Consider the following 19,543-nt stretch of genomic DNA (forward strand, 5'->3'; position numbering starts at 1 on the left):
CACTCACTCACTCACACACACACACACACACACACACACAAACACACACACACACACAGACACACACACAAACACACACACAAATGCAGTGTGCTGGAAAAGCTGTGAACTGAGGTAAAGAGATAAGCCTAAGAGACTTCCTGCTGAGGGAAAATAAGAGCGAGAGAGAAAGCGTCTTACTGGGTAAAAGTATAGTGAGTTCAAGTTAACAGTGTGCCTTAAGAGTAAAGTCTTTAATATGTGCGATACAGTGTGTTTTTCCTGCTAACCTTACAGAAGAAGGGCTATTGGAGATCCCGGAAGGACACATTCACTCTCACACAGTGTTCAGCTGTTTAATATCCCACAGTTCCTTTATTTCTCCAAGAAGAGCACCAGTGTGTGTGTTTGTGTGTGTATACCGTGCCTATAACACTCTTATACACACAAAGAAGAGGAGAACAGTGCCACACCAAGTTAAACATTACAGACAGAAAAACCCAAGTTTCAGGAGGTTAGAGCGGAAGATGTGTTACTCTCAGCAGGATTTCCTACAGCAAGGGGTCACACAGACATGCCCCAAGCAACTGATTTTAGTGCTCTTTGCTAAGACAAGTATAACTGATATTGTTACTCATAGTTAAGGTTAAAGATTTGAACAAACACCTAAACCTACAAAATGCACTTTACTGTGTAAAGTTTCATAGAGTAACTCTTCCAGGCCTGCTGAAAGACCAAATCATGCAACTTGTGCTATTAAAGTGACTGGACTTAAGGTTTTGCCCTGGTAAATAAATAAATAAATAAATAAATACAGACACACACAGCATATATTTTGAAAATATTTACATATAGTTTAAATATAGTTTACATAAATATATTCAATATTTTAAAAAAGAGCATAATCTTAAATATATATATATATATATATATATATATATATATATATATATATATATATATACACACATGCATGTGTGTATATTTATATATACATAATAAATATATACTGTATACATATATTATGTAAACAAAAACTTTTATTGTGGATGTAATTAATCGTGATAAATCATTTGACAGTACTAATATATATATATGTATATATATATATAGATATATATATATATATATATATATATATATATATATATATATATATATATATATATATAATTTTTTAGCAAATACCAAAAGGTGTTAAAATCTTATCTCTGGTATTATCTTACGTTAATAAAGAAACATTTAAAGATTAAACCACTAAAAGGAGCATACAGGGAAAAAAACTGAGTGAGATTCTCTGTATGCAAAACAGCATTGAAGCACAACTATGACTAATGTAAATAAGGTTCAGCCATAAACACACACACACACACAAGTTCCTCTTAACTGCTCGGCAGCTTCAGGTAACAAAGTCAACAAAGGAAATATTTGACTGAGGCAGAGTCGCCACAGAAACAAATCCTCACCTCTGACCCTGCCCATAAGATCTGACACCCGTCTAAAACATCCGAATAAACTCAGCCCTGCCAATCCCTGCCAGCAGTACTCTAGTATCATATCATACACACTACAGTGATGTCATCAGGCAGTAAGACCATAGTACTTTCATATACTATATTCATTTAGTGCACACTTCAATGTGCCTGAAAAAAAAAAAAAACATCATACTGCCAGAATACATGCCCAAAAAACTTCTGTTTCATAAATGATGTCTAAAAAAAATTATATGCCCAATAAAACATGGAAGTAACATGGTATGTGTCTGAAATATGACACACCAAGGCAGGATTCAGTGTGCAGGTTAAAAACATGCCTAAATGCCACGCTAGTATTGAGTTACATGTCTAAAAACACTGTATCAAAGATCATGGTAGTACCATAATGATTAATGTAGTATTGAGTTATAAGTGGTACATGGTACATATATATATATAAAAACATGGCAGTACCACGATCCATGCCCCAAAATGTGGTTGTATTGGGTTATAAGAAAAAATGGAAATATATTGCTATATGTCTAAAAAAACATGGTACATAATCAAAACAACATGGTATTACCATGATACATGCCGACAAATGTGCTAGTATTGGGTTTTATGCTTGAAAACATGGTTTCATATAAAAAAAACACGCAGCACAAAGATACATGACCCAAATGTGGTAGTAGGCTACTGGGTTATAAGTAAAAAACAAAAACAAAAAAACATGGTAATTATCATGATACATTATATGTCTGAAAAACATGGTACATATCAATAAAATGATAGTTCTATGGTGCATACACATAAAAAAACAAACAAACATGGAATTTGTGCAAAAACAACAACAACAAAATAAATGTCCGAACATCATGGTAAATATCCAAAAAGCAGAAAAACAAAACTATGGTTGGTTTATTTAATTTAATTTAATTATTATTATTATTTTTTATTATTGTTTTTGGTTAGTGTGACAACGGAATGGATGGCAAACTCTGTATATTGTTATTTTTTTATATTTCAATAAGCATTTTAAGATCACCCTCATCTCTCCAGAGGCCCGTGACCCCCTCCATGAGTCAGGTGACCACTTCAGCTGTCCAGCACTGTCCGCTCTCCTCTATTCTCTCCCTACACCGCATCTATCATGACTTATGCTGCCTTTAGTGAGCACTTGTTGGACACTCATCCACACATAGACTCCATTTCAGTCGCTTTCTATCTTTTATATAATTTATCTTTTGAGCAGCAGCCACAAAATGTACAGAAGTTACCCAATGTCCCCTCTTCACACTATAATCCCAGTCTAACAGCGCTGAATCTGTAGAGGAGGTTCGAGATCAACTCCATTGCGTAATGTCTTTCCCATACACTTGTGTGAATAAGAGCTCGCCTCCGTCGCGAAATAGAAGCTGACACTTACCGCCTTTAGTTGCTCCAGTCGGTCCTTCATCTTTCGAGTTGTTGGTTAACACTATCTAAAAACAAAACAAATAAATAATAAATAGGAGAGAGTCGCAAGTAGCGTCCGCTCCTGAAGTCCTTGTATTTCTAGTCTTGTTATTCCACCAAAGGTCCATGCAATATGGCTGCTCTTCCCCAAACCAGTAGTTTTTTTCCTCTAAATCTATCCGCTCAGGGGATTAAAACAACAGTTGTGTTCAGTCTGTTTAATCTGTCTTCCTCCCTCTCCCTCTCTTTTCTGTTTATAATCGGTCTGAAAGAGCTCTCTCTCTCTCTTTCCCTCCCTCTCTCTCTCTCTCTCTCTCTCTCTCTGCGAACACATAGGTGTGTGAGACTCGATACACATGTATTCCCTGTAAGTTGAAACTGATTCAATGCAGAATTGTTTTATTTTCTTTTGTATTTTAATTAACCTATAACATTATTTTCTCACATATTTTGTTCAATTCTGTTTTAATACATTTCTTTGTCTGATTCATTTTCAAGTTTCATTAAATATTTATTGCATTTCCAGAAAGTTGACACTGCTTTTCATTGACCATTTACCGTAAATATAAAAAAATACATATATTTTTAATTATAATAAAATAAATATATATTTTTTTATATCCAGTTTTCCCGTAAAAGCTAATAACGATAAAATAATGACTAGTAGCTACAATAATCATTTAAATAACATAAACTATTGCATTACTAACTAATATTTATATACTAATATGTATTCATTATATACAAAAATGTATTCTTTAGTTTCTATTAATTATTCTTGTATTTAAAAAACACGATATAACCTTTTTTTTTCTTTCTTTCGCACACATTTAAAGCGGATGGAGTTAAAGATCAATGAGTATAGGCCACTTCAGCACACATGAAGCACGAGCGCTGACATTCATTAACCCTCTCTGCTCTTCATCGGGAAGCGCAGTCAAACCCATCATCATGGCTGTCTGTGATCACTAATCTCTTCTGAAAGTTTGTGAACCCATAGCTCTCACATGATTGAGATAAATGACTATCTTCTGCCCTCTTCTGCTACCGTTGCATTATTACGCAGAACTCATTATTACGAAACCGTGCAGCTACTAATCGTTTTACTGTAACTGTCATCAAAAACAAAACGACACGCTTCTTACACTGTATGAAGGAGAATCTCATATTACTTTACAGTGGTAACTGATAATTGGACTACTGTATTTTGACGAGAAACTATGGTCACGTTTTGTATAGTCAGCCAATAGAGATAAAGGCAGCTTTTGATATTTTACTACTACATTTAAATAAAAAAATAATAATTAACGTTATATAATGCATAAATATAAAATAGCTTGTAACAGTTTTTATAAGTGATAATCGAAGTCTTGGACCCATGCTGAGTGTTCATCATGGAGTATAAAGTACAATTCACACAAATAATTTAGATCACACACACACACACACACACACACACAAACATCGTATTTTCCCTTATAATGTGAAAAATTAGGATTTTTAAAAATGACTAAATGGATTTCGCCCTGTGGCATATCTATGTATGCAACCACTTAAATTCAACTTCACAATTTTAACGTTTTTATTATTATGCAAGTATAGAATATGACGATGTTTACATTGTGCCAAATACAAAATAACCAGAACACACACACGCACACACACACACACACACACACACATATATATATATATATATATATATATACAGTACAGACCAAAAGTTTGGACACACCTTCTCATTCAAAGAGTTTTCTTTATTTTCATGATTATGAAAATTGTAGATTCACACTGAAGGCATCAAAACTATGAATTAACACATGTCGAAATATATATAGAATTATATACATAACAAAAAAGTGTGAAACAACTGAAAATATGTCATATTGTAGGTTCTTCAAAGTAGCCACCTTTTGCTTTGATTACTGCTTTGCACACTCTTGGCATTCTCTTGATGAGCTTCAAGAGGTAGTCTCCTGAAATGGTCTTCCAACAGTCTTGAAGGAGTTCTCTGAGAGATGATTAGCACTTGTTGGCCCTTTTGCCTTCTGTCTGCGGTCCAGCTCACCCCTAAACCATCTCGATTGGGTTCAGGTCCGGTGACTGTGGAGGCCAGGTCATCTGGCGCAGCACCCCATCACTCTCCTTCTTGGTCAAATAGCCCTTGATGCCTTCAGTGCGACTCTACAATTTTCATAGTCATGAAAATAAAGAAAACTCTTTGAATGAGAAGGTGCGTCCAAACTTTTGGTCTGTACTGTATATACTAACCCACAACATTACAAGTCCATATCTGATATTAATTTCAACATTACTAAATGCCATGCAAATATTTAAATGTATTCATTTTATAAAATGTTCCTTGAGTAAGTGCTGTTGCCTGTTTTCTTGACTGTGATACTTCACAATGAGATTTTGCCTTGCACTGAACACAGAGTCAGTTTATGTAAGACATCTCGCCCATATTTCTTTAAAACCACATCATATCTTAAACTAGGCACATGCTGATCTATTCTCATGGACACCATGGATAGTTGTAAGACTCAACAGCAATTAGCACTACAAAAAAAATAACCACAGTATTTATTTACACATCACAATCAATAAGTAGCAACTAGTGGTTGTGTTTTTTGACAGCCAATGCCGATATCTTGGAAAGCAGGGGGGCCAATGTAAGTTTTTTATTATTATTAATATTTAAGAAATTTTAAATAATGTTACAGTGGATTAAAAAAAAAAAGTGTAAAATTAACATGCTTATACATCAGATGACAACTTTTCACAAATATTTAATAGAAATCTAATTAAAAAGTTAACACTGTAATGAACAGGACACTCAGTATTCTGGGAAGTGTGTGTGCACTGGGATTCATATTTTTCAAATAAACTCAGGGTATCCCTCATTTTACATACAGCACACAGTGAAAATGGCCTGAATATGACAGTGGGCAAATGCATAAAGCGCAGCATAATTTGAAATCATGAGTTTAAAGTTGAAAGCATTCAATTCACAGACTGACCATCATGCAGAGAACACGTGATCATGCTGAATACACACACTTCACAAGATCTCACTGCTGGATTTGACTATGTTTGCAAGGTTTGTGAAATTAAATGCTCAATCATTCAGATTTAAATTATATAAACACATATTTGCTTAAAGCAACAGCAAGCGAGAAAGTATTATAATGTTCCCACTACTAGCAACTTCACATTTTAGACCCGAGCAACACTGTGCTTTGTCTGAGAAGCGCAAAATAAACTTCCTTAAATGCTTTACATGTAAACAACTGAGTGGAAAAGAGGAAACCATCAGTCCTGTTCCACAAGTAGCCCACTACAACTTAAAATTCACTCCACATTTGCTCAAAAAAAGACCAAGCAAGGATTATTATATTGAGAATGTTTTTATTCCAAGAATTCCTCTTAGTGCTTAAAGCCTTACATAGAGAAGTAAGCACTGGGACACTCAACCTGCTCTCACACCTTTGAGTGAGTGAGTGTGTCAATGTGTAGGCATGTCTGCGTGTGTGTGTCTGGTGGCAACAGTTAGCATGTCTACAATGAAATCAACCACACAATTTACTCAAATCCAAAACACAAAACAAACCAAGAATCGAAAAATAAAAATATTCTGCGCTGGGGTTTTACAGTAAAAGGGGCAGGACGAGGAACCGTCACCGGGAAATCCCAGTGACATTGCCATAAGGAGGTAAGAGGGCTAACAGGTTAAAGGTCGTCATCTTCATCTGGGAGAGCTGTTTCTGATGCCACCTAGAAAAGAAACGACAGTCACAGATCAGCACGGATGAAACAGGAACCCTTCTGGGAGCAGTGGCAGCTATCGTCTCAATGATGCACTTACTTTCAAGTCGTGCTCATACTGTGCAGCAAGTGATGGGTCCATAGCAATTTCAGGGGGTGCGAGGGCAGGCATCTCAACAAACTCCAGATTAGGGTCGCCAATCAGCTTCCGTGCGAGCCACAGGAAGGGCTTCTCAAAGTTATAATTACTCTTGGCAGAGATGTCATAGTACTGAGAAAAAGAGAGGAGGATACATTGATTAAGCCTTACATTTACAGTCAATAACAACCTGACATACAGCCTTTATATCTACAGGCTGATAGCTTAAAGTTGCATTGATTTGGAAGTAGTGACAGATCATTTCCATATTATACCATACAATCATGATTTGTGTTTTTGCTAAAATAAATTCCTTGTGTGTAAACACCTGGCTATAAAGCTTATTCGGATCCTGTTTAATGGATTATTAAAAACAGGGCGGAAGATTGAGTTATGACACACATTACGAGCTCAAAGCACTTTTGAAAATTAAACCAGCATGTGTGAATTGTTCACAACAAGCATTTAGAAAACAGACAGCGGGAAGTTCACGAGGTGCTCTCTACCTGTAGATTCTTCTTACGATGGAACACGATGCTCTTTGCTTTGACCTTCCTGTCTTTGATGTCCACTTTGTTGCCGCACAGCACGATGGGAATGTTCTCGCACACACGCACCAAGTCACGATGCCAGTTGGGCACATTTTTATAGGTCACTCGAGAAGTTACGTCAAACATGATGATCGCACACTGAGCTGTAATGAGAGAGACGCACATGTTAAACCGCTGCCGGACAGTAGAGGTGTATAGTGTATACACACACGATAAAACACTGCATACCCTGGATATAATATCCATCTCTCAGGCCTCCAAACTTCTCTTGTCCGGCTGTGTCCCATACATTATATTTGATGGGTCCTCTGTTAGTGTGGAAGACCAGGGGATGTACCTCAACTCCAAGCGTGGCTAAGAGGACACAAGGACATTTAAACAACTGTCGCACCAAAGCCACACATTCCTCCAGAAGAGTTGCGTCGAGACGCCATGTGAAGCAAAAGACTTACCAACATATTTCTTTTCGAACTCCCCAGTCAAGTGTCTCTTCACGAAGGTGGTTTTCCCTGTACCTCCATCTCCTACCAGAACCAGCTGTGGACGGGAAAGACAGTTTGCATGAGTGACCAACACCAGGTTTGAGACAGCAGTAAGGAAATACTATACACTATAATTATATAATTAAATGCTGTTTTGAATAACTACACCGAATACTGATTCTTAAATCCTACACCATGAACAAATATTTCCATTAAGGCCATAAGGTAACCGCTATAATCCCATCTGTCAATCATGATCAGAATTTGATTAGAAATGTGAAGGGTTGTTGTATTTTGTGTCTTGATTTCATGTAAGCATTATTAAATGGCTGGTGTGAAGAGTCACAAACTCAATTATATTGTAACTAGAAGAGTTATAAATGTAATATTGTTTTTGGGGTGTGATTATGTATAACTAAGTCAATAGCAGATATTTCTGTGATGATTGCGGTCTTATTTTGCATAATCTCCTTATCAGGCAGTCTTAATCATGCACAGCATAGTTTTTCTATAAAGAACAATATTTATTTAAAAGAAACTCAATTATCAATACTCTGTTGCATTTATCAATTTCATATTACGTGCAATTATATCAGTGGGCACATGAGAGAAAACGATACATCTTGATTGAGCGGATTCATTTTCATTAGAAAATATAAGGTTTCAAAACTATTAAGTGGCTGCTCGATGTATTCTTTGTTTATAATTCCTCTTAGCGCCACAATTGCCTTAGAGTAACAATAAAAACGGTAACCTAGCCTTTAGTCACATTATTAGCTGGAACAAAAACAGGACGTTTTTTAAAGAGACAAAGTATGTCATCTGTGACAAGGGAACACTTAAATGTGTAAAAACACAAAGTTACACGGCGGAACTGAATTTACAAGAAAAAAACATTCTCCTTTTACCTTGGCGTTGGTTATCTTGTAAAAAACTGCTAATTCATTTCCAAACCGTCTAGCAATTCATACCGCTAACGAGAAAACAGACTCTTTAATTCATTACTCGAGCCTGTCGTCACTGTAAAAGTTGAGGTTTGGTTAACGTTACCTTGAACTGAACTTGCGGCTCGTTTTCTGCCATCGCTGTTGGTCTTTGTGCTGCAGTCAGTCTGCGGGAGAGATGATGGCGGGACACGGTTAGTCAACACACCGAAGGCCACAGCAGTCACAAAACACGACAACAAGCACACAGAACTACTCAACAACACCACTTTCCCCACTCATATTAAGAGTCAAATAGCATATGAAGCTCAAAACACACGACTGTGTTTGCCACCGAACAACTCCCGCGCGTAAATAAAAGGATGCGCGCGAACACACACGAGGCCGCAGCTTCAGGAGTCGCCAATAAAGGCCTCAAACAGGCCAGCGACGCGGAAATCAATACATGACGCAGTTAAATTTACGGAAAACGAGTGAAATTCTCAAAGAGGCGAACAAAGCGCGCGTTGTTTCCGCCAGCATCGCGCGCTGCGACAGAGACGAGCGACTGTGATCAAACACTCATAACTCCACATCAGTGGCTAATAAAAGCGATCCGAGCGACTTAAGACAAGTTTAACAATAAACAAGGGCTTTCGGGTGTGTTTTGTGTTCGGCGGAAAACAGCTTCTTTGTGAAAGGCGCTCGCGGCGCGCGGAGCAGAGGCGTCCCGCACTCACCGGTGCTGAAGCGATCGAGGAAGAGAGCAAATGGCTGCGTCCGCGCGGGATTCAGCATGGCTCACATAAACGCTTCCGCCCAGCCACGTGACGCAGCGGTGACGCGCGACGAGCGCGCCCTCTGGTGTTACTGCGCGCGGTAAACGCAGAGCTGGACAGAACCTGTTTATTACATGCATATGATGTAGGCTACATGTAATCTTGATTACGTAATCAGATTCCAAAAATTAAGTACATGTATTAAGAATAAATTATATTTTAAAATAGCCCTACTCGTAATTACACACTGTTGGCCTACTTTTTTATTGATTACATATTATTTACAGCAATAATTTATTCATAATTCATCCCTATAATTCATTTTTCATATTTAAATATGTACACCTTTTTAAAATAGCCTACTGCTTATTATACACTTAGAAAGTCTTCTAGTGTTGTGGACATTAACACAGAGATCAAGCAATAGTGGCTACATTGCATTTGACCACTGGATTTACAAAAAAAATCATTACAGGTTTAAGAAGTGTTTCAACATTACATCAACTGCTGGTGATGAACACATTCATTTTTATTTCAATTATCACTCAGTCAGTTATTCCGCCATGTATTACTTTGTTGGTCAAACACATTAAAATGCACAAATTCACCAATCTTTTTGGCATCTGATTATCTTTCACCTAGTATACAGTAGTTTTATTTGAAGTCCCCCTGAGATTTTAAAATTAATATTTTAATAATAAAGTATCACATTTGCAAGCTCATGGTTCTCTGATGTTGATTATGGTCACATGCATGCAGGTAAAAAATAAATAATAATAATACATAAATATTTATTTAAATACATATTTATAATAAATAAATAAAATGTTATATATTATGGAATAGCATATACAATTTGAGTTATCATTATAGTTAATTATTATCATTATCTACATTTTTTTTTTATTTCATTAAATCACTTCATCAGAGGATAACGGAATATGTTAATTTAATATTGACATACCTCTGTGCATAATATGTGCTCTGGGAGAAACCTATTATGTTTGAAATGCACTGCTTTAAGTAACAGATTTGTGTGTTCAAATTATGTTATACTACATGAAATAATATATCATTAACAATTTAATATAATATATACATAGAATATGTTCAAATTAAAATGATTATATGTACAATATATATTTCGCATTTATAATGTAGGATTAATATGATATAGGCCAAAGTAAACAAAGCCAACAATAATAACATTTGTAATCTAAACAGTTACAATATCAGCTTTATTTAACTTTGCATTAGAAAAGAAGTACATTGTATTTTATTTCTTGTTTTATTTGTCATTTAATCACTTTATCATAGAATAGATAAATATGCAAATAAGCTGTGAACATTCATATATATTTATATATTTGTGCGTAATATGTGAGTATAACCTACCGTTTGAATGCTTACAGATATGCATTGCATATTATATTGTGTCTTGTGCTTGCTTTGTGCGTTTAGACAGCAAATATATTCATTCTTTTTTTGGTTCTATACAAAGTGCCATTTATATGACTTTTTATATGAGCTTCTGAAATGATGTTTTCTACTGTTTATTTCGCTGTTATCAGGATCCTACTTGACCTTTAATGGTTCATCTGTAAAGGTAATCTGCCTGAATGTTAGCAGCAATCTCAGCCTCCCATCGATCGCCATTATTCAACAGTTTTTCCTTATTATACAGCAGCTCTTCATGAGTCTCAGTGGCATATTCAAAATTAGGACCCTGGCACAAAGAGAGAAAGGAAAATGATTACATTATCAGTGTACAACTTCAGCTGTTTTGGACTAAATGTATTCTCTGTGATGTGTCACATCAGCTCGTATCTGATGTCTCAGTGTAATGCATGTGAGTACCTCTACGATTGCATCCACAGGACAGGCCTCCTGGCAGAATCCACAGTAGATGCATTTGGTCATGTCAATGTCGTAACGGGTTGTTCTTCTGCTGCCGTCTGCACGGGTCTCTGCTTCTATAGTGATGGCCTACAGGAGACAAAAGCACTGCTGACACACATCCTGCAGAGCTAATCACTAAACTAACAGAAACCATAAAAACTTTTGTTACTTGAGGTGAAATAGACCTTAACAGAAAGAAAATAAAACATGAAACTAAAAACTTTTAGTTCAGCTATATTATTATATATTATTATTATTATATTGCTCTTTTTGTTGTTTTTGATTGCTTCCACTGTCTTCATCTGTAAGTCGCTTTGGATAAAAGCGTCTGCTAAATGAATAAATGTAAATGTAAATATTAGCTGTCAAGAATACACATTTTATTTGCATTTAGTTTGAACTGATGTATTAAAATAACTTAAACTTTTATTAAAAATAAAATAACTAACTGAAACAAAAATTACATGAAATTCAAAAACAGCAATTCAAAACAACAAAATTGTCATTGTTGAATATAAAACTATAATAGTACGCCACTGATACTAAACACTAACACTGTTCTATATACCTGAGCAGGACACACAGCCTCACACAGTTTGCATGCGATACAGCGCTCCTCTCCGTTGGGATACCTGCGCAGTGCATGTTCACCACGGAAACGGGGAGAGAGAGGGCCTTTCTCAAAAGGATAATTAATAGTAGCTGGTTCTCTAAACAAATAACTCATGGTCATGCCCAAACCTGCAATACAGACAAAGAATATAATAATAATAATAATAATAAATTAGTGTTGTTATTTTTTTTTGTTTGCATTGTTATTAGTTAAGTTATAATTATTACTCATGTCTAAACCTGCAACAAACAGAATATAATGATAAAATAATAATAATTATAAAAGTATTATTACATTTACATTTAGCATATTAATTATTATTTAATGCCTAAACATGCCATAGACACAGAATAATAATATAATAATAATCATAATAATAACATATTAATAATAATAATAACTAGAAAAAAAGGTTTGTCAAGACAAACTTTAAATTGGCTTGAGAAAGCCCGACCAGAAAGTTTGAAAAGTTTAAAAAGTGAAAAGTTCAAAAAAGCAAGTGATGGATGTTGCTTAGATTACTACCAAGTGACTAACATGTCATTAGCATGATTTCTAGCAAGATTAGCATGATGTTAGCAAGACACTAGCATGATTAGCAAGTCACTAGCATGTCGCTAGCATGATTAGCAAATGAATAGCATGTCTCTAGCATGATTAGCAAGTTACTAGCATGTTGCTTGAATGTTTCTAGCATAATTAGCACGTGACTAGCATGTTTCTAGCATTATTAGCATGTTGCTAGGATAGCTAGATAGATAGAAAGTCAGATGATAGATAGATAGATAGATAGATAGATAGAAAAAGTCAGATTATAGATAGACAGAAAGTCAGATGATAGATAGATAGATAGATAGATAGATCGATCTATAAAGAATATAAAATAAGAAATATCACATAATAATAATAATATATTATTATTATTATATTAAGTCACTGTATAGTAGGTTTTGACATAAATAATAATACATATTATTTTTATAAGGATAATAATAATAAAAACAACAACAATTTATTATGATCATTATTATGTATTCGAACAACACAAATGTATATATTGCTAAGCCCGACCATGTCGGTCCAAACGCAAAAAAGTGCTATAAATACAGGCAGAAAAAATAAATGTACACAAGCAGACACCTCTGAAGAGTTCGGTCCACAGCAGTGTTTGTGCTGCGCGGTCAGTGATGGACTTCATGTCCAGAGGCAACTCCTCAGCATTCACATTTTCTGTAGAGAGACAGAGAGAGGGACATTGTAGGACATTGTGTAGGGTGTGAGACTGCAGTCTGTGTGTGTATGATCTTACTGTAGCCTCCCCTGTGGATGGTAAGGCTAAAGGGACGGACGGGTCCAAGTCTGGCTGCGAAAGTGCCTGAATGAAGTCAAACAATTTTGCTTCAATATGAGCAATAAATACAACATCAACTATTCTCAGATTGCTACATCACATTTAAACATAAACTCACCTGTGCGGCATGAGAAATACAGTACGCGCAATGTCACCTCCATCCTAATCAGCTAAAGAGAGACAAATATTTATGTTCACGATTAATCTAGTTTTATGTTAGTGGTGCAAACATTCCTCTTATATTGAAACTGAAACAGTCGGGCAGGCTTCATGCCAAATGAACAGATCTGTGCCATAAGCCTGCTGCTGCTAATCTGCTTTCCCAATCTGTCAGACCTTATGAAACAACTTGTGTCATACACATAAATTAATGTTTTACAAATGCCTTCTGTAAGCATAACACACTGTTTTGAGGTAGACTTCTCTGTGTGGTTTATTATATTTATGTAATATGATCAAATTATCTTTAGGCAAAGATGCCGACTAAAGCAAGCCCTTACACAGGCTATTTGTGAAGTTTTTTAGTTATTGTTTTTATTTATTCATTTACCATTCCTTACGCTTTTAAACCCCCCAAAAGTAAAGTAACCCTAACCCAAGTCTCACAGATTGTCCCGCTGTCCTTGGCGTAACGTTAAACCACATTAAAAAACAATGCAACTTTCCGTTTATGAACTGTTCAGATCAGTCTACATATTAACACTAATCAACTCACCAGGATGCTTCTGTCGCTTGGTAAGAGATAAGGATCTTTCCAGCACTCGCGCTTTTAAGAGCGCGCACTGGTCACGTGGTGTCCCTCAATCTGCTGCGTGACAGACACAAGCGATTTATTTGTGTCTTTTATCCCGCAACTTAAATGGCATAAGTGAGACATTGTTTATTTTACATTATCACTCCATGTTTTATTCTATTTTGAGAAGCGGTATTACGACATCTTACGCATTTAGAAGGCGCTAAAGTGGCACATCCGGTATTATATGAAAGAAAAGAAAAGAAAGAAAGAAATAAAGAAAGAGAAAAAAATATTTATAAGCTTTCAAAAGTTTTATAAACTGTTAATTTTTCTTGTTAGTATCATGTGTCACTGAATGTATCAGGGCCGGATATTAATGGGGGTTGTATCAAAAATTCTACCAAAACGAATAAACTTCACCACAAATTTGAGATAATGGGGCAATATTTGCCCAGAAAAATTACATTAGATCTATTACTGCGTTACTGAATTTTAATAAATAAAACATAAACATAAAAAAATATATGACAAAATATATTGTAAAATACATTTATTTTGAATAGCTACACGTGTGTTAGGCTATATATATGTTATGATAGGCTACAATTTAATGGCTAAATATTTTACACATAAAATATTCATCACACATTGTTTTAATGTCTGTTTTAGTGGTCTTATGTTAACTGGACTGTTTTGTTATAATGCACAACTTATGTGTTGCATTTTTTTTAAGTGTAGCTACAAAGGATAAAATTTGGAATAAAAACATTTTACCACAGAGTCTCAGTTCTGTTTAGCTGTGCTTTATCTCTGAAAAGTATAACAGCCTCATCTTTCATACATTTGTAGATCATGATAACCACAGCACCTCACTACCATGGTAAAAAAGTAACTATATAGTTTTTAATATTTGCTGTGAAAAACAATAACCTGAAGACATTCAGTATATGTACAAATGCACAACAAACAAATGATATGACACAAATACTGTGACTATATTCCATTTCTCCATAAATATATTTAGTACATTATTAATATAATACAATTCAAAATGAATATTATACTTTTCTGGCACAATACTATGGTATAGTATAGAGGTCTCAATATGTTACTGCAGCATTGCATAAAGAATGCAGTGTTTTATACTTTAGAGAGAGTCGGTGCCAGTGGCATTCTGCCAAACCATGCATGCAGCAGCCGCTTGCTTTAGTTAAAAACAATCAGAATCAGCGTTATTCACCATGTGTGCACAAACACACAAGGAATTTGTTGTGTTGATTTAAGAAGCTCTTGGTAGATACATGCATAAATACATATACATATAGGTTATACATACATGTCTGACATGAGAATAGAAACATTTAAATAAGACTTAGCAATAAATAATAATGTGTATGAATCTGGAACAGAAGATTATGTACAGATTACTTACTTTATGCACAAATGTTCTGTGAATGTTGCTTTAATAACAAATATTTATCGGGAGCGTGAATGCTCTGATTTCATAAATTTAATGGAGAAAAAAGTAAAGTAACAGACTAATGTAACTAATTAATTACGTTTTAAATAAAGTAATCAGAACAGTAACATGATTACTTTTTAAAGGAGTAATCAGTAATTTAATTAAATCTTCCGAGTAACTTATAATGCACAACAGATTGCTAATGCTCAGACAGATAGATTGGTGAGGCAATGAAATGTGAGAGACCTGAACTCAAACCACCTCCTGAAACACAAACCATCTCACCACCTCCACATCACAGAGAAACTGTCTGAAACATTATTTTTTGGGTGCAATTTGAAGGTGAGAGGGCCTGTACAAACCACCTGTAGTAACACACTCTCCTCTATGTGCACTAGACACTTTTCACACACTGCTGTGTACACTCTAAAAAATGTGGAGTAGAATTTACTTGAAAAAAGCTTGGAAACAATTTTAACTCAGAAAAGGCTAGCTAATTTACAAAAAAAAATACAATAAATAAATGAATAAATGAAGAGAAGTAAACGGCTAAAAATAATCATTAAATATACATATACAATAAATATACAATATAAAAATAGCTTTAAATATACATTTTAAAGTTAAGTTTACCTGGAAATTCACAGTAAATTTTACATACTTATCAATGTAAAAAGTATGCGGTTAAATATCATTAATTTACTGTACTGTACAATATGTAAGATTTACTTATATTTTATCAAATTTACTTTAACAAGGTAACACGCAAAAACAACCATGCTATTAAAGCATGTGATTCACATGCAAACATGCAAATAAGCAGACAGAATTAATCAAATTAACAAATGAACACAGAGAACATCGATACTTGGTACACCATGCACTTGGTAACAATCAATAGATAGTGTTTGAGTATGTATTGGTCATTTTAAGTAGAAAATAAGCGGTAGCACTTTATTTTACAGTCCTGTTCCTCATGTAGATACTATGTACTTATTATAGTAATTACAATAACTATGTAATAACTACGTACTAACCCTGAACCTACCCCTAAACCTATCCCTACCCCATTTAGTTACCTTGTATTACCAGAACTTTCTTAGATAAATACACTGTAAGTACACTATAAGTACATGTTAGTACACGTACTGTTAAATAAAGTGCAACCAAATAAACTCCAGAGGTCACAAAACATTATGTTCCTAAATCTGACAACAAAAACAACCATAAAACAGTGTAAATACAACTTAAAAACAGTGAAGAATTAAACTTTATTTTTTAATTATTCATGCCCAGTGCATGATGGGAAATAGGGGATCATAACAGATATTTACTTAAAGAATCCTTGTAAACATAACAAACGGTTCCAAGTGAAATAAACTTATGAGTTCCAACTTTAATTTCTACAAGCTTAAATTTATTACTAATACAGGATTTACTTTTTTTAAATTCTTGCATTAAATTATTTAATGTAGAAATTACATTTGTTTTTATGTAGTATTTACTTTACCAAAAAATAATATTTATCAGTGTACATAATCCCAAAAAAGTAATACGTTTACATGCACATGCACTACAAATCATCTGGCACTGTTCCCCAGCCAGCTGCTTGACTTAAGATGTTTCTCTTTGCACATGTACGGTATTATGTGAAGCTTTCATATAGATTTTATTATTTTTTTAGTTTATATATAGGCAAACATTTATATATAGTATATTTATAGTCAAAATATGTCAGTATGTTAGTTGTGTATAGGTTTATACAGTTTTACTTCATTGTTGTTTGTCTGTATTTATGTAGCACCGTGGTCCTGTGAGTCACGACATTTCAGACACGTCACATCCAAAATAAAGTTTTGTCACATCCAATATCTTTGTTTTTCCTCAAAATACACTCCATAAAAGACTTAAATATTGTAAATGTTGTTTTTTTTAATGTTCAGCTAAGACCCCTTCATCATGTGGATATCAATATTTATACATTTGACTTAAAAGTTCACAGACATTAAAGAAAATCATGCACAAGCTACAATGAAAATTATGTTATTTCCTATCACATCCATAACACATCACTATTTGCTTTGTCGGGGGAACGAATCCGAACTAGTTTGGGCTACACAGCGCAGACCGTTTATCTGCTTGAGCCGGAGCCGCAGGCTGACCTCGATCACACGACACTGTTATACACAGCGCTGTATCACAGACTGTGGAAACTTAAAACTGGACTTTAAGCAACTTGAGCTATGAGCTTCTCCACCCTTACTCCAGACTCTAGGACTTTGGTTTCCAAATGAAATACAGATCTTGCTCTCATCTGAAAAGAGGTCTTTGGACGACTGGGCAACAGCCCAGTTCTTCTTCTTCTTCTTGGCCCAGGTAAAATGCTTCTGACCTTGTCTGTGGTTCAGGAGTGGCTTAACAAGTGGAATACGACAACTGTATCCAAATTCCTTGACATGCATGTGTGGTGGCTATTGATGCCTTGAAACCAGCCTCGGTCCATTCCTTGTGAATTTCACTCAAATTCTTGAATCAATTTTGCTTGACAATCCTCATAAGGCTGCGGTTCTCTTGGTTGTTTGTGTATCTTTTCCTTCCACTCAACTTTCTGTTAACATTCTTGGATACATCACTCTGTGAACAGTCAGCCTCTTTTGCAATGAATGTTTGTAACTTACGACCCTTGTGAAGGGTGTCAATGAATGTCTTCTGGACAACTGTCAGATCAGCAGTCTTCCCCATGATAGTGTAGCCTGAACCAAACTGAGAGACCATTTTGAAGGCTCAGGAAACCTTTGCAGCTGTTTTGAGTTGATTAGCTGACTGGCATGTCACCATATTCAAATTTGTTAAGATAGTGAATTGGTGGGTTGTTGTTAAATGTGAGTCAAAATCATCACAATTAAAAGAACCAAAGACTTAAACTACTTCAGTCTGTGTGCACTGAATTTATTTAATACACAAGTTTCACAATGAGTTGAATTACTGAAATAAATGAACTTTCCACAACGTTGTAATTTATTGAGAAGCACCTGTAGTTTAGTTGTAATTAGCTTTTTAGTAGTTTAGTGTTTAGCTTGTTAAATACTGAACCATCCAATCATATTATTAATAATGGAGTTACCCAGAGGTTCATGTCACGGGTCTGGATCCAAATCCTGTCAGAGCCGCTTCATAATTCAGTGTGAATGCTTCTGCTCAGAGAGGTCACAGGCACCACAGAGGTCACTCCACAGGGTCCTTTCCAGAGCTTCTTGTCCCCGCCTGAATATTCCTGCTGCTGTTGTAACCCCAGAAGAGGTTTCCGAGATGATTGACCGGGTCACACTGATGTTCCTCTCATGATGGTAAAGAACAGTTCAAGGCTGCTCGAGTCCCAGAGCTCCTCTCTTAACCTCCCTGCTCTCAGAGGCTCCTGCTAAAGCCGCTCTGATCCAAGAGGATCCTCTCACAGCCCCAGTGTTTCCTCTCACTGCTGTGACTCCTCCGTAAAGATACTACACCTGTGAGCAACATTAAAAAGACTGTGATTTTAAAATACACAGAAATGTGTTGCTTTAATAGGAAAACGAGACAATCTGGAAATATTAACCGTTATTTCAGTTCTAGAGAGGTTAAGCCTCTCATTTTAGCAGTTTATTTTTATCACCTTGAATGTTGTTTTGAATAATAATAAAAAATAAAACTCACCAAGTTTTGTATTAAACTCTTCCTTTTTGATCTGTACGGTGTAGCTCTGGTATTTCTAAAACAATATTGTGATATGAGCCATATGGAATATAATTTAAAACAAAGCCAATGTCAAATTCTCAGAAAGTTTCCCACTTCATCCTCCTTCACTCTAGTCCCGAGTGACAAATAAAGTACAAATATTCAATATAGTCTCGATTAATGTGATGCTACCTGATGTATGTCTTCACCACAGGGCACCAGT

General features: G+C 35.2%; 3 protein-coding genes and 1 long non-coding RNA gene across 11 annotated transcripts in view; all 4 read right to left on the bottom strand.

Moving 5' to 3' along the window:
• The window catches only part of LOC127971633 (syntaxin-3-like), a 28,898-nt gene extending 25,685 nt beyond the window's left edge, over positions 1-3,213 (bottom strand). For 2 of the 8 annotated variants that reach the window (XM_052574795.1, XM_052574796.1), the window contains exon 1: positions 2,881-3,211. In XM_052574795.1, coding sequence (XP_052430755.1) covers positions 2,881-2,910 — 30 coding nt within the window. In that variant the 5' untranslated portion in view covers positions 2,911-3,211. Of the gene's footprint in view, positions 1-2,880 lie in introns of all 8 variants that reach the window. The other 6 variants (XM_052574791.1, XM_052574790.1, XM_052574794.1 and 3 more) reach the window with 5 other exon arrangements.
• Positions 3,214-6,297: 3,084 nt separating this feature from the next.
• Positions 6,298-9,657, bottom strand: LOC127971798 (GTP-binding nuclear protein Ran). The gene is made up of 7 exons (XM_052575025.1): positions 9,510-9,657; positions 8,897-8,957; positions 7,817-7,901; positions 7,593-7,718; positions 7,320-7,507; positions 6,775-6,945; positions 6,298-6,683 (listed from the first exon to the last, which is right to left on the bottom strand). Exons 2-7 carry the CDS (start codon positions 8,927-8,929, stop codon positions 6,639-6,641), a joined length of 648 nt encoding a protein of 215 aa, XP_052430985.1. The 5' UTR covers positions 8,930-8,957; positions 9,510-9,657; the 3' UTR covers positions 6,298-6,638.
• Positions 9,658-10,756: 1,099 nt separating this feature from the next.
• Positions 10,757-14,222, bottom strand: LOC127971192 (NADH-ubiquinone oxidoreductase subunit 8-like). Its single transcript, XM_052574032.1, has 7 exons — positions 14,127-14,222; positions 13,530-13,581; positions 13,370-13,435; positions 13,201-13,290; positions 12,016-12,188; positions 11,406-11,534; positions 10,757-11,274 (listed from the first exon to the last, which is right to left on the bottom strand). The coding sequence occupies exons 2-7, from the start codon at positions 13,570-13,572 to the stop codon at positions 11,143-11,145; spliced, it is 633 nt and encodes a 210-aa protein (XP_052429992.1). The 5' UTR covers positions 13,573-13,581; positions 14,127-14,222; the 3' UTR covers positions 10,757-11,142.
• A 2,457-nt stretch (positions 14,223-16,679) lies between these two features.
• Positions 16,680-19,503, bottom strand: LOC127971396 (uncharacterized). Its single transcript, XR_008156843.1, has 2 exons — positions 19,300-19,503; positions 16,680-19,112 (listed from the first exon to the last, which is right to left on the bottom strand). It is a non-coding gene; the product is annotated as an uncharacterized LOC127971396 (long non-coding RNA).
• Positions 19,504-19,543: the final 40 nt, after the last annotated feature.

This window comes from Carassius gibelio, chromosome B14 (assembly GCF_023724105.1).
Source record: "Carassius gibelio isolate Cgi1373 ecotype wild population from Czech Republic chromosome B14, carGib1.2-hapl.c, whole genome shotgun sequence".
Taxonomy (NCBI): Eukaryota; Metazoa; Chordata; class Actinopteri; order Cypriniformes; family Cyprinidae; genus Carassius; species Carassius gibelio.

Excerpts from the sequence above, each read along its gene's own strand:
- LOC127971798 (XM_052575025.1), bottom strand. The coding sequence starts at position 8,929 with ATGGCAGAAAACGAGCCGCAAGTTCAGTTCAAG. Across the intron at positions 6,946-7,319 it reads ATCGTAAGAAGAATCTACAG|TACTATGACATCTCTGCCAA; the intron begins GTAGAGAGCACC and ends TCTTTTTCTCAG. Across the intron at positions 6,684-6,774 it reads AGTATGAGCACGACTTGAAA|GTGGCATCAGAAACAGCTCT; the intron begins GTAAGTGCATCA and ends TTTCTTTTCTAG.
- LOC127971192 (XM_052574032.1), bottom strand. The coding sequence starts at position 13,572 with ATGGAGGTGACATTGCGCGTACTGTATTTCTCATGCCGCACAG. Across the intron at positions 13,291-13,369 it reads CATCCACAGGGGAGGCTACA|AAAATGTGAATGCTGAGGAG; the intron begins GTAAGATCATAC and ends GTCTCTCTACAG. Across the intron at positions 11,535-12,015 it reads AGGCTGTGTGTCCTGCTCAG|GCCATCACTATAGAAGCAGA; the intron begins GTATATAGAACA and ends TGTCTCCTGTAG.